At 42.3% G+C, this 19,101-nt stretch overlaps 1 protein-coding gene across 1 annotated transcript in view; it reads left to right on the plus strand.

Annotated features, from left to right (window-relative positions):
- dgkb (diacylglycerol kinase, beta) overlaps positions 1-19,101 on the plus strand; it is a 56,983-nt gene that overhangs the window by 12,503 nt on the left and 25,379 nt on the right. The window contains 10 exon segments of the mRNA XM_069141907.1: positions 824-941; positions 1,582-1,670; positions 1,976-2,092; positions 2,506-2,604; positions 3,532-3,633; positions 6,532-6,605; positions 7,346-7,420; positions 10,425-10,510; positions 11,184-11,273; positions 12,012-12,172. Coding sequence (XP_068998008.1) covers positions 824-941; positions 1,582-1,670; positions 1,976-2,092; positions 2,506-2,604; positions 3,532-3,633; positions 6,532-6,605; positions 7,346-7,420; positions 10,425-10,510; positions 11,184-11,273; positions 12,012-12,172 — 1,011 coding nt within the window.

The raw sequence follows: 19,101 nt of genomic DNA on the forward strand, positions 1-19,101 counted from the left end.
ACTTTGTGATTGACATGCGGTGCTTCAGACCCCTCGAGGTCGAACAAATCCCCGAATCACATGAACAAATGCACACTCGACCCCGTGACATAATTACAGCAACTATAATTAAGTAAATGTCTGACACAAGTTCTTTTTTTTTTTTTTTTTGGTTCACCAGCCAAAAACTTGAAGATTTATTCTCTCACGTCTTGCAAGTTGTAAATTTACTTTATCAGCCTCTTTACAGCTCCTTGTTCCTCATTTTAAAACACGTTCACATTTATTATCACAAGTCTCATTGCAAATCACTGTGATTCATAGTGTCGGCTTAATTATTCAAATAAAACAAAAGAAAAAGAATAAATCCAAATTGAACTGCTTACCTGCTTTGCCTTTTCTGGGGCCCTTAATAATCATAAAAAAAAGGCCTAAAGGCAGTGGGTGATAACTATTTCATAATCAAATGTTTTTTTTATGATTCTGAATAATCATCACACACTTTTCACCTTTTCCCTGCTGCCACTGTGAAACCCAAACTCAGTTCCTAATTTCTACCACTAGGTGGAAGCATTTGTCTAATTTAAACAGAAATCTCCCACCTGCTGTCATTTAAAAAAAAAAAAAAAAGTGTTTTTATTTTTATGAATGAATATCACCACAAAAGGAAGACTACATATCCTATCAGCTGCCTTTACTCAAATTACACCACATACATGTCTGGAAAATTAAAATACACACAAAGTAAAAAAAATAAAATAAAATAAAAATTAAAAAGGGCTTAAATTCAGCTGATGAGACGACAAACAAGTTAAACGTTGTTTTTTTTTTTGTGTCGCTGCAGAACGTAAAAGACGACGGGCAGCACGTGTGGAGGCTGAAGCACTTCAACAAGCCGGCCTACTGCAACCTGTGTCTCAACATGCTCATCGGACTCGGGAAGCAGGGACTCTGCTGCTCATGTGAGTCTTTTCACTTTCTGTTAAAAAGCTTCGACAGACGCACTTATTTGTTGGCACGGATACGACGCAACGTGACGCCGATCACATTCAGGACACAAATAGACAGATGAAACACAAATAGACACATAAACAGCTAAAAGACCATATATATATATATATATGTATATATATATATATATATATACACATATATATATACACAATGGTGCAGTTGAGTGTTTTGCAAAAAACAAAAAAAAACCTGTTTGTCCAGAAAGGTGTTTTCCAATTTTTTTCCAGTTGGACAGAAAAGAGGATTTTTGCTAAAATGCTGAAATCACCAGAATCTGAGGGGGGGAAAAAATAAAAGGAGAAAAAGCCACTTTACATCAAACCGTTTTTTTTTATTATTATTATTTATTTATTCTTATTTATTCTGAGAGTATAAAACCTGATTGTGTTTCCTTTTTTTTTTTCTAAATGTTTCGTATTCATAGTGCAACCCAACTCTGCATCCGGCACACCAGCTAATTCATCACAAGCACCTTCATTACAGCACAAACCCCTGTGAACATCACTTATGTATACCTACATGAAACGTCTTGAATATTTTAAAATGCTTTTTTCTTTTTCTCTCTCTCTCTCTCTCTCTCTCTCTCAGTCTGCAAGTACACCGTCCACGAGCGCTGCGTGGCTCGCGCGCCACTGTCTTGCATCAAAACCTACGTCAAGTCCAAGAAAAACACGGAGGTGGGTCCAATCGAAGTGTTCCGCCAGGCGGCACGCTCGGGAGGTCGGCGACGAGGACGAGGGCTCCTCTTCCTCTAACGCACCTGAAACGACTCGATCGGCCGCCGAAGCGTCGCCAATTACCGGCACGAGACGCGGACGGCATCGTTTCCGTCCTCCCTTCTCCGTCCTCCGTCCTCGTTTCCTTTCCCCCCCCTCTCGCTTTTGTTGCGTCGCAAGTGTCTGAGTATATATATATATATATATATATATATATATATATATATATATATTCTCCTTCTCTCTCTCTCTCTCTCTCTCTGCAGGTAATGCATCATTTCTGGGTGGAGGGGAACTGCCCCACCAAGTGTGACAAGTGTCACAAAACCGTTAAGTGTTACCAGGGCCTGACCGGGCTGCACTGCGTGTGGTGTCAGATCACGGTGAGCCACCACCCGAGGAAGAGGCCGTTCATCCTCCTCATTATATTCCCACTGCTTCTCGTTGTTTGTAGGGGTTTTGTTGTTGTTGATTTTTTTTTTTTTTTTTTTTTTTTTTTTGTTCTTTTCTTTTCTCGTTATGTTTTCTTTTTTTTTTTTTTTTTCTCCTTTTTGCACCTCTTGATACCTTCAACGAGTCATTCTGCCAATTTACAACTCGGAAAACACTTGTTTTGCGGCTGCGAGCTAATAGAAAATAAGAACGAAGGCGGCGACGCGCGTGGAATGCAGAATACATCCCGTGCGGTTGAAACGTGCGCTATGTGTGTGTGTGTGTTTTTTTTTATGTTGTTTTGTTTTGTTTTGTTTTTGTGGCACCAGTTTGCTTGTTAATAATTGGCTGCCACCTTCTCCAGCTCCATAACAAGTGTGCCTCCCACGTGAAGCCTGAGTGTGACTGCGGACCCCTGAAGGATCACATCCTGCCCCCCAACTCCATCTGCCCCGTCGTCCTGGTAAAGACCCCGCCTCCCTCACCCTCCTTACCTCCCTTACCCCTCCCCCCGCCCCCCCCCCGCCCCATCCCTCCCACGCCGGTCAGCCGAGTCCCACCCGACCTCGTTTGACTCCAGAGGATCCAATCGTCAGCTCCTGTTCTCCCACTGAGCTCACAAATGATTTTTGTAGTTATTTTTAGGAGTTCATTTCAAAATTGGTACAAGTGTGTTTGAGGAGGGTAAAAAAAAAAAAAAACACTTTTGAAAGTTTTGTGGTAAAAGTTGGTCAGACGGCACAAAATGTTCCAACCGAACCGAAGTAGAGGTTTTACGTTGAAATCTACGAATCAGTCCTCAGAGACACAGAAAGGAAGCTTCCTCTTTTCCTTTTTTTTTTTTTTTTTTTTCTTTATATTTTATTCATTGTGTTATAGCAGTTAATTTATTTATTATTTAACACGAGCAGATCTTGGGATTCCTCTGGAAGTTGATATCTGCTTATAAACTCTCCCGCTAATCAGCACCAGATTCAACGCTACTTATGGAAAATGTACAGCCACAGAAAATGAAGTTTTTGCTCATTTATGTTCAAACTGCTGTTTTGAGCTCTTTCAAGTTTCCACTGGAGTTCTACTAAATCAGTGTTTATTGTTTTATTAATTCGTTTTTGACGTTAAAGTCGACAAAACAAACACAAAAAAAGATTAGCGTGCCCGTGTTTCCTTGTTGCCTCCCTCTGAGGTCTCCTATCGAATAAACACAACAATAAAAAAAAATATATATATATAAAAAAAATATGTCCCCCCTCCCCCCCAAAAAAAGAAAAAAACCTTTAAAGTAGACAATGAATCCTGCCACATTTCCCTACAAGTAGAAATCACTTTTCTTCGGGAGAAGAACTTCCAGTTATGGGGGCCCATCTAACTGTTTGACCTTTGACCCCAGGAGAGGCAGTCCACGCTGAGGAAGGACTCTCGGGCCAGCCTGACGGGCCGGGGGAAGATGCAGAGAGCCAACTCGGTCACGGTCGACGGCCAAGGACTGCAGGTGACGCTCCTTTTATTTATTTTTTTTTCTTCCTTTCACCTTAAAGTGAAGTATTGATGCTGGATTTTGGTCATTTCCACACAGCGTAGACAGACGTTATACAACTGCACCCCGCAACGACCCGCCGTTCACGCAAGTCTCACTCAAACTTCACGTGATTTCATCGAAATCTCTAGATCTCTGCGATTATATGGTTTTGCTGTCAGTAATGCCTTTATTTACAGAATTTCAGTCAAATTTAAAAAGCCGAATATAAAAGAGAAATATTAAATGATTAAATGACTGTAAACATTTTTTTTTTTTTTTTTTTTAAGTACATTGTGGTACTGAGAATGATTTATTTGAGTAAAGCTTGAGCTCTTCTGGTTTGGATTTAAACCAACGACCCCTAATGCCTTAAACATGTAACTCGAACGCTTCGTCTTTAATCAGAACGCATCTCATGAAAACATAAATTGGTCTCCGCCTCCGACTCCTCCCACCCCCGTGGGAGGCCCCGCCCCGAGAGCCGACGGGATCGGTTCCTTAGAAATGCGACACGCGAAACTTCGTCCGTCCGAATCCGACCGTTTTGTTTTTTTTACCGCAGCTCCAAAAAAACAGAACCGCTCATATCGTTCACGTTTCAAGCGTCCGAAAAGCGCCGCATGTACAAACTTGATTTTAACGCAGTCTTGAAAGGTCTTTAAGTCTGAACTTTTAGCAGCATCTCACTGAGATTCTGAGACTCGGTGTAGAAAAAGGAGGTTTACACGGATTCATGAGTACAGAACAACAGTCTTTACATTTATTTTCAAAAATAAATAGAAAGCCAATGTAATTGAACCAGGAATTGAAAGATATTTAGTGGGCTTGTCTCTGCTTCTGACTGGCTGCAGTTATTTTTTTTTTTTTTTCCATCATCGACGATCATGTTATGAAATTAAACTTGTGCAGCTGGTGTTGGGATGCATGATGGGACTCTACAGGCCCTGCTGCTAATCAGCATCATGCAGCAGAGGGTCCAGTCCGGCCTGCTCCTGCTCCTCCTCCTCCTCCTCCTCCTCCACCTCCTCCTCCTCTCTCTCTCTGATATCTGTCAGCCTGCATGTCGGCGATGGAAAACCTGCCGCCGTCCGCGGCGACCGCTCGTCTTGAGCGAGAGAGAAATATGAGGAATCGTGACCCGGGCACATCCATCTATGACTCTCGCCGGCTAACCAGCGTAATAATCAAGATTATTATTTATAATTACAGGAAGTAATGGATCACTCCGGACCGGACAGGGAGCTCGTTAATTCACCCTCGGCCTGCTGGGATAGCAGACAGGGGGAGTTAAGTGCTTCATCTGTGTCAGGGAGAGCGCTGGGCAAGTCGTCGCGGGCTGACTGCAGGAAGGGCGATTCAAACGGGGGCCGGCGGATCGGAGCCCGTTCGCGTGGCGCTCTGAGAGTTCGGGCCCTCCGGCTTCCACAGTTTCACTGTCTGCTCGGTGAAAACTGGAAAAAGCCCCTCTAACGTCACACGGGACGAAACCGGCCCGCTGATTAGGCAGCTCGCGAGAACTAACTGTCACCCCCCCCGAATTGTGAATTACGAGCTGTCGGGTCGACGGTCAGATGATGAGTTTACCGCGGTGTGTTCATCGCGATCTGGTAGCATTTCGATACCGCAGCTTCTAAATACGTTATTATTATTATTATTATTGGTAAAATATGGAGTGAAAAGTGGAGCAAAATCCTATAAAACAATATTATTATTATTCCGTCCGTTTCATGAAATATTATAGTTTAATGTTTGCTTCTTTTTTTCTTTTTTTTTTCTTACTGTCAGCAAAATCCATGAAAAGACCAAAAACCAACAATGAACATGAAGCCTGTGCAGCACGTCGTTGCCATGAAACTCGCATATCGTCCAAAAACGTTTAAAAACTCGTGTGTGTGTGTGTGTGGAGGGGAGGGGAGGGGGAGGGGGGCATTAGGGGCCATATGGGGAGAGGGAGGGGGGGGGTGGGGGGGCACGATGAAACGACCACAGAAAGCTGCGGACACGACGGAGGTCCCGGTTTTTGAAAAATGTGTGAAAAATGTTTCTTTATTCAAGTTGTTTTGATGTGGATGAGGAGAGGGGATGCATCTCTTACCATCATTTAGTCAGGTAGGCAGAGATTTAAAATAACAACAACAACAACAACAACAACAACAAAACGTTTATTACCCTTACAAAAAATAAATCTAATCTGCCCCCCCAAAACTTCAAAACTCTTTTTGGCACCGATGTTGTTTTTATCACCACGAACACACAAAACAATGTAGTTTATTTGTTTATTTGTTTATTTATATCTTACAGCTGGAGATGCTAATTATCCGTAGCAAGAAATAGTCCCACGTGTGCTTCCTGAGCCATGTAAAGAAATCAAACTCAACATTTCCGACGTGTTTTTAAAGATTTCAAAAGTCAGTAAGGATGAATGTTGTTAGTTTTGGTCGAATATTTAAAAAAAAAAAATGTTAACAGTGAGAAAACTATAGAATAGCAACCGCAGTAGATCAAAAGTCAAAGTAAGTGTGATGCATTTTAAAAGATTTTTGGGCTTAAAAATCTTTATCACTGCTCTCCTCTATAATTAGATATTATAATTAACAGAAGATTACGTTTTTTTTTTTTTTTTTGCTCTGCAAAAAAGGAATAAGGAGCGCTCCCACCTCGCCTCAGCCGGGTCGCAGCAAAAAAAAAAAAAAAAAAAAAACTCCATGAAAACGGATCGGATGACTGGCAGCGCTTGAAAGTGGCTGGATAAAACAGCAACAACAAAAAAAAAAACGCCTGAGCGATATAAAGGCTTGAAAGTGAATTCCTGTGAAAGCATCCTGCGGTCTCCAAACACCGACCGGTTTGTTTTGACATCTTCCCATTCAGATCACAACAATAGAGGGCACTCATCCTCTGCTGGTGTTTGTCAATCCGAAGAGCGGGGGGAAGCAGGGAGAGAGGTAAGTACACGATCTGTCTCGACACGCTTTACAGAGAGGGCCCTCCTTCTGAAGCCGCCGCCGTCCCGCCGCCGTTCCCCCCCCCGCGGCGGGACGGCGGCGGCGAGCGGCCTCCGAGCGTTTCCAGGCTTTACTCAGTTCAAATAAAAACACAATAACATTTACCTAAAGCGCCGACCGCCTCCACCGTCAGCTCTCTCTCTCTCTCTCTCTCTCGCTCTCTCGCTCTCTCACACACACACACACACACACACACACACACACACACACACACACACACACACACACACACACACACACACACACACACATCTCACTGTCACGTCGCTGGCTGGTTCCCCTTTTCTTTAACCCAGGGCTAATTGGGTTATTACTGAAACATATTCATTCACTTCTTATTACGCCGGCCCCATCATTTGTTTAAATTATGAGATCAAAATATGACTTCAGCCAGTTGATATAATGAAATTGAAATTAAAATGAATTAGTCTTTCTAATGGTTTTCTTTTTTTTTTTTTTCTCAAGGGGAGGGGGGGGGGGGGACTTTGGGTATGTCCCACCCCGCTCGCCCCGGTCCACCGCCGGCCCCTCGGCGCGTTCTGATTGGACGCCGAGCCGCCTCGTCGCACTTAACGACACTGAATCCGACGTTTGAGTCTTTATGTATTCGGACAGATGTTTTTCTGAATGTTTTTTTTTTTTTTTTTTTTTTTTTTCTCTCTGCATCTTCACTCCCGCAGGATTTACAGAAAGTTCCAGTATCTTCTGAACCCGAGACAGGTGTACAACCTGGCCAAGAACGGACCCATGCCGGGGTACGTAGGTCACCATCTGTCACGAGTTACGTGATGCACCTTATGTAAGAAAAGAAAAACAAGTAATACATCAACAGCTGATTTATTTCTTCCAGAGTTAAACGCACATTGTGAAAATGTTTTCGCTGAACTTTTACGGCAGGTTCTCTTTACTGATTTGAAAACAAACGAGGAGAAAAATGACGGGGACGCCCAAAGGTGCCCCGAAGGGTTTGTTCGCAGTTTGATGAACACCGAGGCAGGTTTTTTTTTTTTTTTTTTTCTTGCTAAAAATCATTCTGTCTGCACTCAGTGGCTTTAAGACGTCACTTTTAGAGGCATTTTTACTACAACGGTTTTTAGACAAATCTGTCTGCCTTTGTTTTGGTTCAACTGAGGACACAATGAGACAAACCGCGTGGATAACGTCCAAAATGTGTCATTTTACTGCACACATAAAAACAAAGATAATAATATTTTCATTCACTTAAAGACTTTTGCAAGATATCTGCTGAGTTCGATTAACGCAGACTTCTGGGATCTCATTTGAACTTTAGATGAACACTGGTAACATGTTAGGAGTTGGTGTTTTAATAGGCTGAATGAACAGGAACAGGTTTTACACCATGAAAAAAAAAACGGTCTCAGCGCACAAAAGAACACGTTAGTTCTGTTTTAAGACACACGTGGACAAGTGAACATCTTCTCGTGAAAGACTTTATGTCCATAAACAGCTGACAAACCAGCAGACGCATTTTGGCTTAATGACAGTTGATAAAAACAGCTCTTCATGGCGTCACGCTGCACGGATGATTAGTTTTAGGTTTTTAACTGCAAAAGCGCTTACAATCGTACAATATTGCATGTTACGTTTCATGCAGCGTTTATCGAGCTGGTATTGTTTTAAAGAGTGCAGTCAAAGTCCGTTGTAGGACAACAAACTTTCCATCTGGCTGCAGCATTTTTCTGGGTGGAAAGATGACAAAAATGTTGTTTGGAAAGTTCATAAAATGTGATTGTTTTCACGTGGAATACGTTTTTAGCATTTAAAGGAAATTAAAGCCTTTTTTTTTTTTTTAACGTAGATTTTTCTTACTGTCAAAAACCAGAAAGAAAAGGGAGGAACGAAGGGACCGAGAAAGTCCAAATCCGTCCCTTCTTTTGTTCGTGGCCTCCGAAATCACGGCGGCTAATGATCTTCTGTTTACAAACACGTCGGCGTTTTCTGTTGTCGCCCGCCTATAATAACCGCCATCACATGCAAGAGAGGCCTTTTAGTATTAAACCCCTCCAAGCACGGCGCCGGCACAAATGAGGTGAGTCCACGCGTAACGAATCCTGGAGACGGCGGCGTCATGCCGTAGCCTCGTAGCCCCGTAAGCCGCGCCGCGACTCCATATGCATAACGGGCCCGCGTGTCAAACGGAGAGCCGGCGACGCGAGGCGGCGGACGGGTGGAAGGGAAGGTGACGCTCCCGCCACGCCAACATGTGATCGCGCATACAGACAAGCAGCTCACGGCGGGGGGCGGGCGAGGTCGGGGTTCTCCTCTGGTTCACTGTCTGTGATTAAGGAGATGAATGGATCATTTACATGCGGGAGGCTTCTTTCACTTTGCCGTTTGCGTCCAGCGGCGTTTGAAAACACGCAGGAATCCTCCGGCGCCGTGCCGCCACGTTGTTTGGCTCTGATTAGATCTAAAAACAGAATCTTCGCCACTTATATATATATATATATATATATATATATATATATATATATATATAAACAGCAGCACAGACAGGGTGCAAAAAAACAAAAAACAAAACCATCTCCGTGAGGGTTTGGACCGTCCGCAGGAGGAGCTGCCACCGCATCGCGTCCGCCGCGGCTCCAAGTTCAGGCACTGACCTTGCCCCCCCCCCCTCCCCCCTCCCCCCCCCCATCTATCGACGTGTCCCGCACCGCGGCCCAACCCGAAGCGTCTCCGGCCTCTCTCCTCCGCCGCGATCCAGAGCTTTCTCCTTCGGAGCCGATAACCTTCGCCCACGCCGTAAACCCCCGTTCATATTTTGTCAGGTGCGCTCACCGCGGCGCGCATTAGCAGGGCGAACGGTCACCGTCGGACACCGCGGGCCGAGGCAGCCGCAGGCAGCGCCGTCAATTAGCTGCCTCGCCTAATGCGATTACAGCAAATTAAGTGTTTGTTTCTTGGTATTTAAACATCCCCAAAGTTGCCTTTTATGTTCGCGGCCGTCTGTTTTGCGTCTAATACGGTTTGCGGTCCCAGTTGGAGAGTAATTGAGCGAATCATTTACCCGCCATACGAGGCTCGGAGGCTGGCTCATTCAGTTACAGCTTTGTTATTGTGAAGGAACGGAAGAAGTTGGACTGAACATTGCCTGTCATGATCCAATTAGCCCTCGAACAGGCAGGCAAGCACGCTGGATGAATAATTATCAATGCGACATGTGTTATTCTGCGGGATTAGTCTGGGTTTGAAGTGAAGCAGCGCGTTGTGGCAGCGGGCTCAGAAATATGGCCGTGAAATGCACACCATGTGAACTCTTAGAAACAAGAGAGACTGATAAAAAAAAAAAAAAAAGGCTTCAGTTAAGTTTTAGTTTAAGTTTTTTTTTCATTTTCAAGCAGAAAAAAAAAAGACTTTTTCCCCCAACATATCTTCATCATAAAATAAAGCAAATGATCAAATCTGAAGGATAGACTGAGGAAAGCTTGATAAACCTTTTGTTTTTAATCACCTGAATAAATCGGCCACGTTTAAGTACATTTTCACGCAGAAAGAAAATGACTTTTTTTTTCCCCCCAGCATATCTTCATCTTAAAAAAAAAAAAAAAAAAAAAAAAAAGATAAAAACTTAAAGATGATGTCAGTGCAGCGCAGAATTTACCTCATAAAGTGACATTTCAGCAACAAAAAGCCTTCTCAAGATCTTAAAAGAGTAACCAGACCAGTGAAAATGTGTTCATAAACAACAGGATGTACACACTTCAGTGAGATACGAGTGTCGACTGTGTTTTACAGGTTGAACTTCCTCAGAGATGTTCCTGATTTCCGAGTGTTGGCCTGCGGCGGGGACGGCACTGTGGGCTGGATCCTGGACTTCATTGGTACAGAGTTTACTACTTTTTATGATATTTTACGTGATGTCAGCATTATCAAGGATTTGGTCCCCGTGCTTCTTCCACAGCGTCAGTCGTTACAGAAAGACTACAAACTCTCAAACCTCCCGTCCTGTACTCCAACTCCAACTCTCCAGTTCCTGTTTCGGCAAAATTGCATTTTTCTTTTTCTGTTTTCATTTAGTTTTCGAAGGCGGCAGCACTCTTGTTGCTGAGCCTGAAATGGTAAAGCGTAATTTATGGGTCGTATATAAACACTTTCATTACGTCCAAGCCTGAGTATTCAGGGTTGGTAAAAATGGGATGATTACGTGAGTTGGAAAACAACATATTAGTCTTCATTTGAAGAAGAAGAAGAAGAAGAAAAAAAAAAAACACATCACCTGGCCTTATCTGGTCTTGGAAGACGCGTTACTTGTTCAGACTCTCAAAAATTGCCTCAATTTTTTATCAATCAAAACAAAGAGAGGTAATAACTGTCAGGGAAAATGTGTGTCTGGAAATAGACTGCAGAACTGCGCGTTCATTTTGACTCGCGGTTTTACAAGTCGGGCTGCAAAGTGGATTTGATGCTTTCGCTGCGGGTTCTTGCGGAGAGTTCTGTTTTTCTTGCTTTGGTCTCGTTTTGCATCTTGTGGTGATATTTGTCCCGCTACTCCAGATAAGGCCAACCTGGACAGGAACCCCCCCGTGTGCATACTTCCTCTTGGCACGGGCAACGACCTGGCAAGATGTCTACGATGGGGAGGAGGTACTGACAGAAAAGAGACAACAGTGAATCACGCGGCCTCTCGTTTCCTTTTGCCGTAGTCGTTGGCACAGATACGAGTGTACCGCAGCGTAACGCCACCAGTTATTATAAGTGTTTGTGGGGAATTCATACAGAGGGAGAATTGGAGAAACACTAACAGGGCTGAACCTAACATTTATTTGTATTAATACATTTTTTTTCTATATAAGTTTGTACACTAGAGGAAATTTCAAGTCAATTTCTTCACATCTGTTTTTGTCTAAAACCTTGAATCACTCAGTTTACAATCATATAAATTAAAGATTTAAGATCTTTGAAGATTTTTTTTCTTAAAAAGTGAGAGTTTGTGATTCATTTTGAGAGTTGAAATATGTTAAACTGTTAGTGGTTCCACAGCCGATGAGGACGCCCAGACTTAAAAATGCATGCAGAGCATTTTCACAAACAGGGAGATTGTGAATATTTGCTTTCATTAACTTTTACTATAATAATTTTTGGAAATTTGAAGCATTTGAAGACAAAAAAAAAAAAAAAATCTTCTACACTTTATATCCTAAAGAGTTTTTTGTTTTTTTTAAATCTAGTGAGCACTGCATGAAATGAGACACAAATAATAATATAAGTATACGTAGAAAGTGATAGTTTACGTTTGTGTTACCACAAGTCACAAAGCGTCATTCAAGATGCACAAGCTGTGCTCGACCTATATAACGCCTTTTCGTGTCTGTTCTTCCCGAGGCTACGAGGGCGAGAGCCTCCTGAAGATCCTGAGGGACATCGAGAGCAGTTCGGAGGTGATGCTGGATCGCTGGAAGATCGACGTCACGCCCGTGGACAAGGAGGAGCGAGGGGACCCGGTGCCTTACAGCATCATAAACAACTACTTCTCCATCGGTGTGGTGAGTCGGGCGCCGAGTCCAGAAACACTTAGTTCTGTTTGTAACTCGGTATCTCAAGAAATACAAACGCTATCTTCTTCGTGACTCCAGCGGTTCTTAGGTTCTTCATGTTCATGTTTTTTTTTGTTTTTTTTTTACCAGTTTCCTCTGAAAGATACTGAGATTTATCTTTCTCTTCGGAAGCAAGTACGAATATTCGGACTCCTGAGTACCACAGCGAGTCTTGAATATTAGTCTGTACTTACATCGTTGAGTTTAGTGCTGCATTAAATCAACCAGTGCATTTAACAGTATGTATGTTTTTATGTAATTCCTTTCTATAGTTAATTTTACTGGTAACTGTGTCCGCACACAAGCAATTGAGCGCTGATTGCTGGTTGCTTAGCGATTGCATGACGCCTCTTTCCTACTAAAACACCTCTGCGTGATTGGAAATTGTGTTGAGTCTCAGGTTTTTAAGTGTTAAATGTGAACGACTCCAAAGTTTAAAAAAAAGAAAAGAAGAAAGCACAGTTAAAGTGTTGAGTGCGAGTCCCTGGTTTTGGGCCCCTGACAATCCGGAGTCAGCCACTAAAAACATATTTTTTACAAATTGCTGAGTCATGCAGTATCCCTCAAACATGGTTCAAATATTACCAGATTCTACACAATCTCCTCTACATAACTATAAAAAGATATCTCTACTGATAATATTTTATGGTGAGATACATGTAAAAATGTAACAATTTCATAAGCCGAAATGATTTTTTTTTCCCTTGATATAAAGGCTAATATAAAAAAAAAAAATAATAATCTCTACGTATTATCAAATCAAATGATGAAAGATTTGAATAGCCTAGACTGTCCTGAAAGATAAAGCATTTATGGTCAGCACCTATGATGACCGAGATATGAGCTTAAAAGTGAAGGTAGTTAAATTACCCTCAAAAGGGTTTAAAGGGTTAAAACCCATTTTCGCCCCACAAATGAAAACAAAAAGGTGTAAAATCAAGAACAGACGTGTTGAATGCATACAAATGATCGTAGATGAAAAAGAGATACCATAATAAAGGCACTGAACCGTGAACCAAATACCATAAGAACTGACTTTGACTGTGACTGCCGGGTTATTCGTACGGCGCCCTCGTTCAACTGCCGGTGAAAAGCGAACATGGCACCTTTTTTAAACTTTTCACACCCGAGTAAAGTTCAGCGACGGCGACAAAGAGTCTCAGTCACAGAGTGGCGAAGGTGCCAATGAACAGCTTTATTCAGATAAGAGGTGAAACTGAACAAAAGTCGGAGCCGCGAAGGTGTGGACTGGAAACAAAAATAAAGCTCCCTCTGCCAGTAATTCTTCAGTCTGTCATTAAAAGGTTGAATGAAATAAGAGAGACGCAGTCGAGCATCCGCGGTAAATCAGTCAATTTATTTGTTTTGATCACGTTGCGGTCAGGCCTTTATTGAGATGTGCTCAAGCCTCGACCGTCTCCGATCGACAAACAAGCCCCGTCGTGCATCCGCGTGGAGTTATGCGCCCGCCGCCACCTCCCCTGTCCATCTCCGCCGTAATGACACTGATTTCACGTAGCTCATGTTAGCCATTACTGATAAATGTCAGGGTGGAAATATGGTAATTGACATTTGCAGGTGGCAGAAGAGGGAGCCACTGGGGGTTGCGAGATTTGTTCAGGCCGAGGCAGGGACATAAGTGATGCATGGCCTCACAAATGTTAGTCGAATAACACCTCCAGCCCCCCCTCGCCCCCCGCCTCTCCTAACGACGACGTTTGAGGATATTAGAGGACAGGTTCTTGTTAACATTGTGACAGAGAAGAACAATGGCTGCAATCTGTCTACAGGGGCCAACATATGGTCTATGTGTATGGGGGACGGCGGGGGGGGGGTGGATTACAGTGGGAAATATAACTCTGAACATTCATCCCTGTCTTTAAGTTGCATTAATTTGCCTTTTATAACTGTCAAAAACACACAAGTTACTTCATCTTTCTTCACCGTCAAGTCGACTTTGATTTATATGAACTTAAAAATAGCAAATGTGCCTGCGTTAAAAAAAACAACAACAACAAAAAAAACTTTTTTAAAAGGCAGTTTACTGGACAAGAAAATAAGGTATTGTGTGGTTATGTTGTAACTTTGGTTCTCTGAGTGAAGAGACTATAGAAAACAGAGAAAATGTTAAGATCTAAGGATGGCAAAATGCAAAAAAATACATTCCAAAACCCTAAAAAAATCAGCAAATAAAGTCAATATCTATGTATTTTTTTTACAGCCTACAAATTGCCATGCTTTCAAAATACCAACTTTCAGGCTTTTTTCTTGTAAGGCACCTTACTTTTCACACCAGGTTGAGGCAAAACGCGACTCCAACGCGATATCGTCTCGCGGACGTATGTGAGGTCAGGTTTACTTCTATCTTAAACATTGGATTTGCAAATGATTCATAAGGAGGAAACTACATTTATTTGAGTTACGTGTCAAAGATGCACAAATACAAGTTTGTTTACATCCACAGGGCATCTTTTAAAAGGGACTAGCGGACAACGAAATAATACCAGACAACCTTGCAAAATCCCTCGGGAGATTTTAGATTTTTGGAAAAGGGAAAAAGGTGAGTAGAGATTTTTAGGAAAATCAGAGTGCAATTACAGCAGTCCAGACATAAAGGTATGAACGTGAGAAAAGTGCAAAAACTGCAGGCAGTTCCCATTTTGAGAAAAAAAAAAAATGCAGTGATTTATAACTACATTTATTCTTAAAACTCGTCAATTTCGACCACAATAGTGCAAAAAACAACAGGAAGTTCCTGTCTTTTAACGGGACCAGTTGATTTCTTCAACATTGAAATAAAACAGCTTTGGCCTGACCGGCTCATAAACTCATTATAACCCTCATTGTCGTTGCTCTGTTAGCGGGATTAGCAGCCGGCGGGCGTGATGATGACAAATGAAGTTGTTTGTGGGGGGATTAAGGACGACTTTGAGCTCTCTATGGATTTGAGTGTGATATAATATTTTGTTTGCATCAATTTCATTATTTTTTTTTTTTTTTTTTTTTTTTTTTTTTAGCTTTCGGTAGAATGAAAAGAAATTACATTAAAGATTATGCGAGAAGTCAAGCTAATGATTACCTCGGAGATTATGCAGATGAAGAGCGGATTGTTTCTGTAATGACGCCGTTGAAATCAAAAGATCAGCAGTAGCAGCCGCCAACGACCGGGTGTGTCACCGCCAACGTTACAGCGAGCTCGAACGCGGAGTCATTTTCAAGAAAAGTGGAAGTCCTTTAAGATCCCGACCTGTTTTGATGCTTCTCCCAGAAAAATCGTAAATGTCCGCGAATCGCGAAAACAAACTGAAACCGTCTCCCGCACGACTTCAAGTTTTCCCCGAGTCGTTTTAATCTCACGGCCTCACAGGTGATTCTTCCGACAGCACCATCTTTTTTTTTTTTTTTTTTTTCTTTTTCTCCGAATTCCTCCAACCTCTAACCTGCCACCGCCCGGTCGGATTGAGAATTAATGGCGCCATCCCTTTGGGAGGATGTGGAAGTGACGCGAAGTGTAATGATCTCAATCAGGGCCAGGGGTGAGAGACAGAACTAATCACTGAGCGCGCTCCGCTACCATAATGCAGTCAGTCGCCCTAATGACCCCGGCACTCCTTGTCAAAGCCATTACTCTCCGCCGTGGTGAAGGGCACATCAAACCGCTGGGGCTCACTCATAATTGGACTAAACTTTGAGCTATGAGAGGACATTACACATGTCCTGTATTAATTCGGGTGCCAGATTTTTACATTGGTAATTATTTGAGGGCTGCTATGGAGGGGAGGAAGGGGGGGAGAGAGAGAGAGAGAGAGAGAGAGAGGCGGAGACCTGACGTCGTCCGACCGCCGCGAGGGGGGGGGGGGGGGTCAAAGCACGGCAATGCGTCCTGCATGTGTTGACATCGTGGCGGACTAGTCCTTTTTTATTATATACATTTTTGGTTTTGATTTCAAATACACAATCAGGCTCCGGATAGAAGTATTTTTTTTTTTTTTTTATTATTATTCTTTCCTTATTTTTAAGCTTTTTATACAGTTTTGTTGAATTATGTATAATAGTTGGGAAAACAGGCTCATAAAGATCCATGAAATATTCTACGGCTCTCAGGGATTTGTAGATGTCTCCGAGTACGTCTCCAAAGATTCACGATGAGATGATTGTAAACTTGCACGATTTGGCTCGTCTGCAACATTTTAAAAACCTGCCGGTTTACAACATCTCCGCGGCAACGACTCTCTGTACTTTGTCCGTTTTAACTGCCGGTTTTTCAAAAGCCTTTTTCGGTGCGTCTTAAAACGATGAGCGAGGATAAAGGCAGTGAGTTACTTGCAGTGGTTGTGTTTTAAGTAGTATGAAACTTCAAAAACATTAAAAAAAAAAGATCAAGAATCTTGTGCCATACGGACGTGGCTATTTGTCAAATAAATTGATGAGGCGGTTCTCTGTTTCTTCCATCCAAACCTCTGACAATTACGATCAGCTGGCCAACAACGTCAGCTGGCTTGAATTGGCTTGGTCTCAATCTTTGGTCTGAAATTGGGATTCAAAGTTCGTGATCTTCATCAGGAGATGGAATTATTCTTAAGAATGAACTTTGAACTTTAGTTAAGTCAACATTTTTAAACAAAAAGAGACCCAGAAAATATGAAAACCGAAACTTCTGCAGTTGCGAGGACTGAGGGTGAACTTCAAACATGTTTAGTAGTTTAGGTAAAACAACAAAAACAACCTGGTTAAAATGTGTGTTGATTGATTTGTGGAATTTTATGGCTTTTCAGATTTTTGTAAATTTGAAAACTCTCAGCTCTCTTGGCCTAAAAAAAAACAACAACCTATGACTATGAGACTTTGTGCCATATTTCAATCATACGGTATGTAGTTTTGCAGACCTGTCACGTTTTTATATATAGTCTATCGTATATGTTCATGTACGACACAGTCTTTAAAATAATGACTTGATTTGAGCTAATGTGGTAACGCAGCTTCTTTCAAAAGTTCTTACAATTTAAGAAGAAACACTTCAGCGGTGCAGAATGACAAAGCGCTTCATCCACTCCTGAGCTGCTTGAAATCTCTGTTTACTGTTGCAAAGCTGCAGCTCTCACTTGTACAGAACTCAGATAATAGACCCGCAAACCAAAGGGGAGACAACCTCTCCTCGCTTTTGCTCTCTTGTTTGCAAGCTATTGTCCTGTTTGTAAGAAAACCCGAGTTACAATCTCTCAGATACATCCATCACCTCACCTTTCTGGCCCGTGTTGGAAGCGTGAGGTGAGTCTGCGGGGATCTTGAAGAAAATCTTTTGGTCTTCTGGTTACAGCGTCTTGAAGAGACATCAAGAGAAGCTCTCATTGATTTTTTTTTTTTTCTTTTTTTTTCTTCTCTCTTCTGGCTTCTCCTCAATTTTTTTGGTACAGAGAGCTAGCAGGGGGTCCTCCCTGTAGGTGCTGTTTCAGTAGTGCCACTCAAAAAAAACGGAGCGGGTCAAAAACAGATTGCTTCAGCGGAGGAGGGGGGGGGGAGAGGGAGGAACAAGCGCAAAAAGTTTTCCGCCAACTTTTTTCCCTCACTCTTTTCTTGAGATGCTCTCGAAGACGGACAAGTTTTACTGTGTTTGTCAAGAGTTGTTTTTTTTTTTTCTTCACAGGCCTTGCCAGCATTTTTCTGCTGACACCGACTTAGAAGTGTGAATTAAAGGGAATTCGAGTGTTATTTCTTCCTCGTACAGTTCATTAGTTTCGGCCTCGCACTGTGCCGTATGGCTTGTGTACTAATTGTAAGTGATGTGCAGAAGGTTTTCTTTTCTTTTTTTTTTGTTGATCAGTTACTGTTTAGCATTCATGCACAAAAGCCATTCGATGTGATTTCACAGTATATTAATAACTTACTCAGGCAGCAGAGTTGTTTGCAGGTAAATACAAACAACAGGTGCCACTGTAAAGTTTTACAGGAAATTTGTCCCTCCAGAAAATAAATAACTTTGTATGCCTCCGCGCTGCTAATAGCCAGCAGGCAGCATGTTTTTGGCTTGTCCTGTCCGTCCCGACTTGGCACAAATGTTCACTTGGTTCCAAGGATGAACGGATTCGATTTGGGGGATGGAAGGGGGGATGAAGGTCATAGTGACCTTAAATTGACCTGTTCTCATGAGCATTATGTCTCTGGAACGCCTCAAGGGATTCTTTTTCCAAGTGACTCAGTTGAATTTAGTGGTCAAAAGTCAAAAGTTCAAGGTCCCTGTGACCTCATCTGGTTGTCCCATTCTCGTGATAGCTGAGGAACGCCTTCAAGGACTTTCTTCAAATTTGGCACAAACATTCGCTTGGACGTAAGGATGAACTGATTAGATTTTGGTGGTCAAAGGTCAAGGTCATTGTGACCTTGCATCCATTTACTATTGTGAACTCAATAGCTCAGAAATGCCTTGAAGGGACCGTCTTCAAAACTGGCACGAATGTCCACTTCGGCTCAAGATGAACTGATTCGAATTTGGTGGTCAAAGGTCGCTATGACCTCACGAAACACGTCTGTGGCCATAACTCAATAACTCCCACGATAATCGTGACAGCGTTTCACACTAATATCTAATAGGATGAAACGATGAAGTGATGAGATTTTATTTCAAAAAGGTCAAACGGTCCACTTCAATATTCAACGCCATAACTAAGGGACAGGAGGGGAAACTGTGACCAATCAGATACTGAGTTGGTGACACGAATGTTGGGTGTCCACCTTGAAGCTGTGGTGAACGTATAGATCTTCTGTGCTGTCAGGTTAATTTAGATTTTTGTTGTTGTTGTTGTTGTTTCAGAAGAAGGAGATTTATGCTTTAATCCTTGAAAATCAAAAAAAAGAAAATCTGGAAATAAAACATATTCCAA

The sequence above is a fragment of the Embiotoca jacksoni genome, unplaced genomic scaffold (genome assembly GCF_022577435.1).
Source record: "Embiotoca jacksoni isolate LCO1_2020_lvr unplaced genomic scaffold, fEmbJac1.0.p SCAF_93, whole genome shotgun sequence".
Taxonomy (NCBI): domain Eukaryota; kingdom Metazoa; phylum Chordata; class Actinopteri; family Embiotocidae; genus Embiotoca; species Embiotoca jacksoni.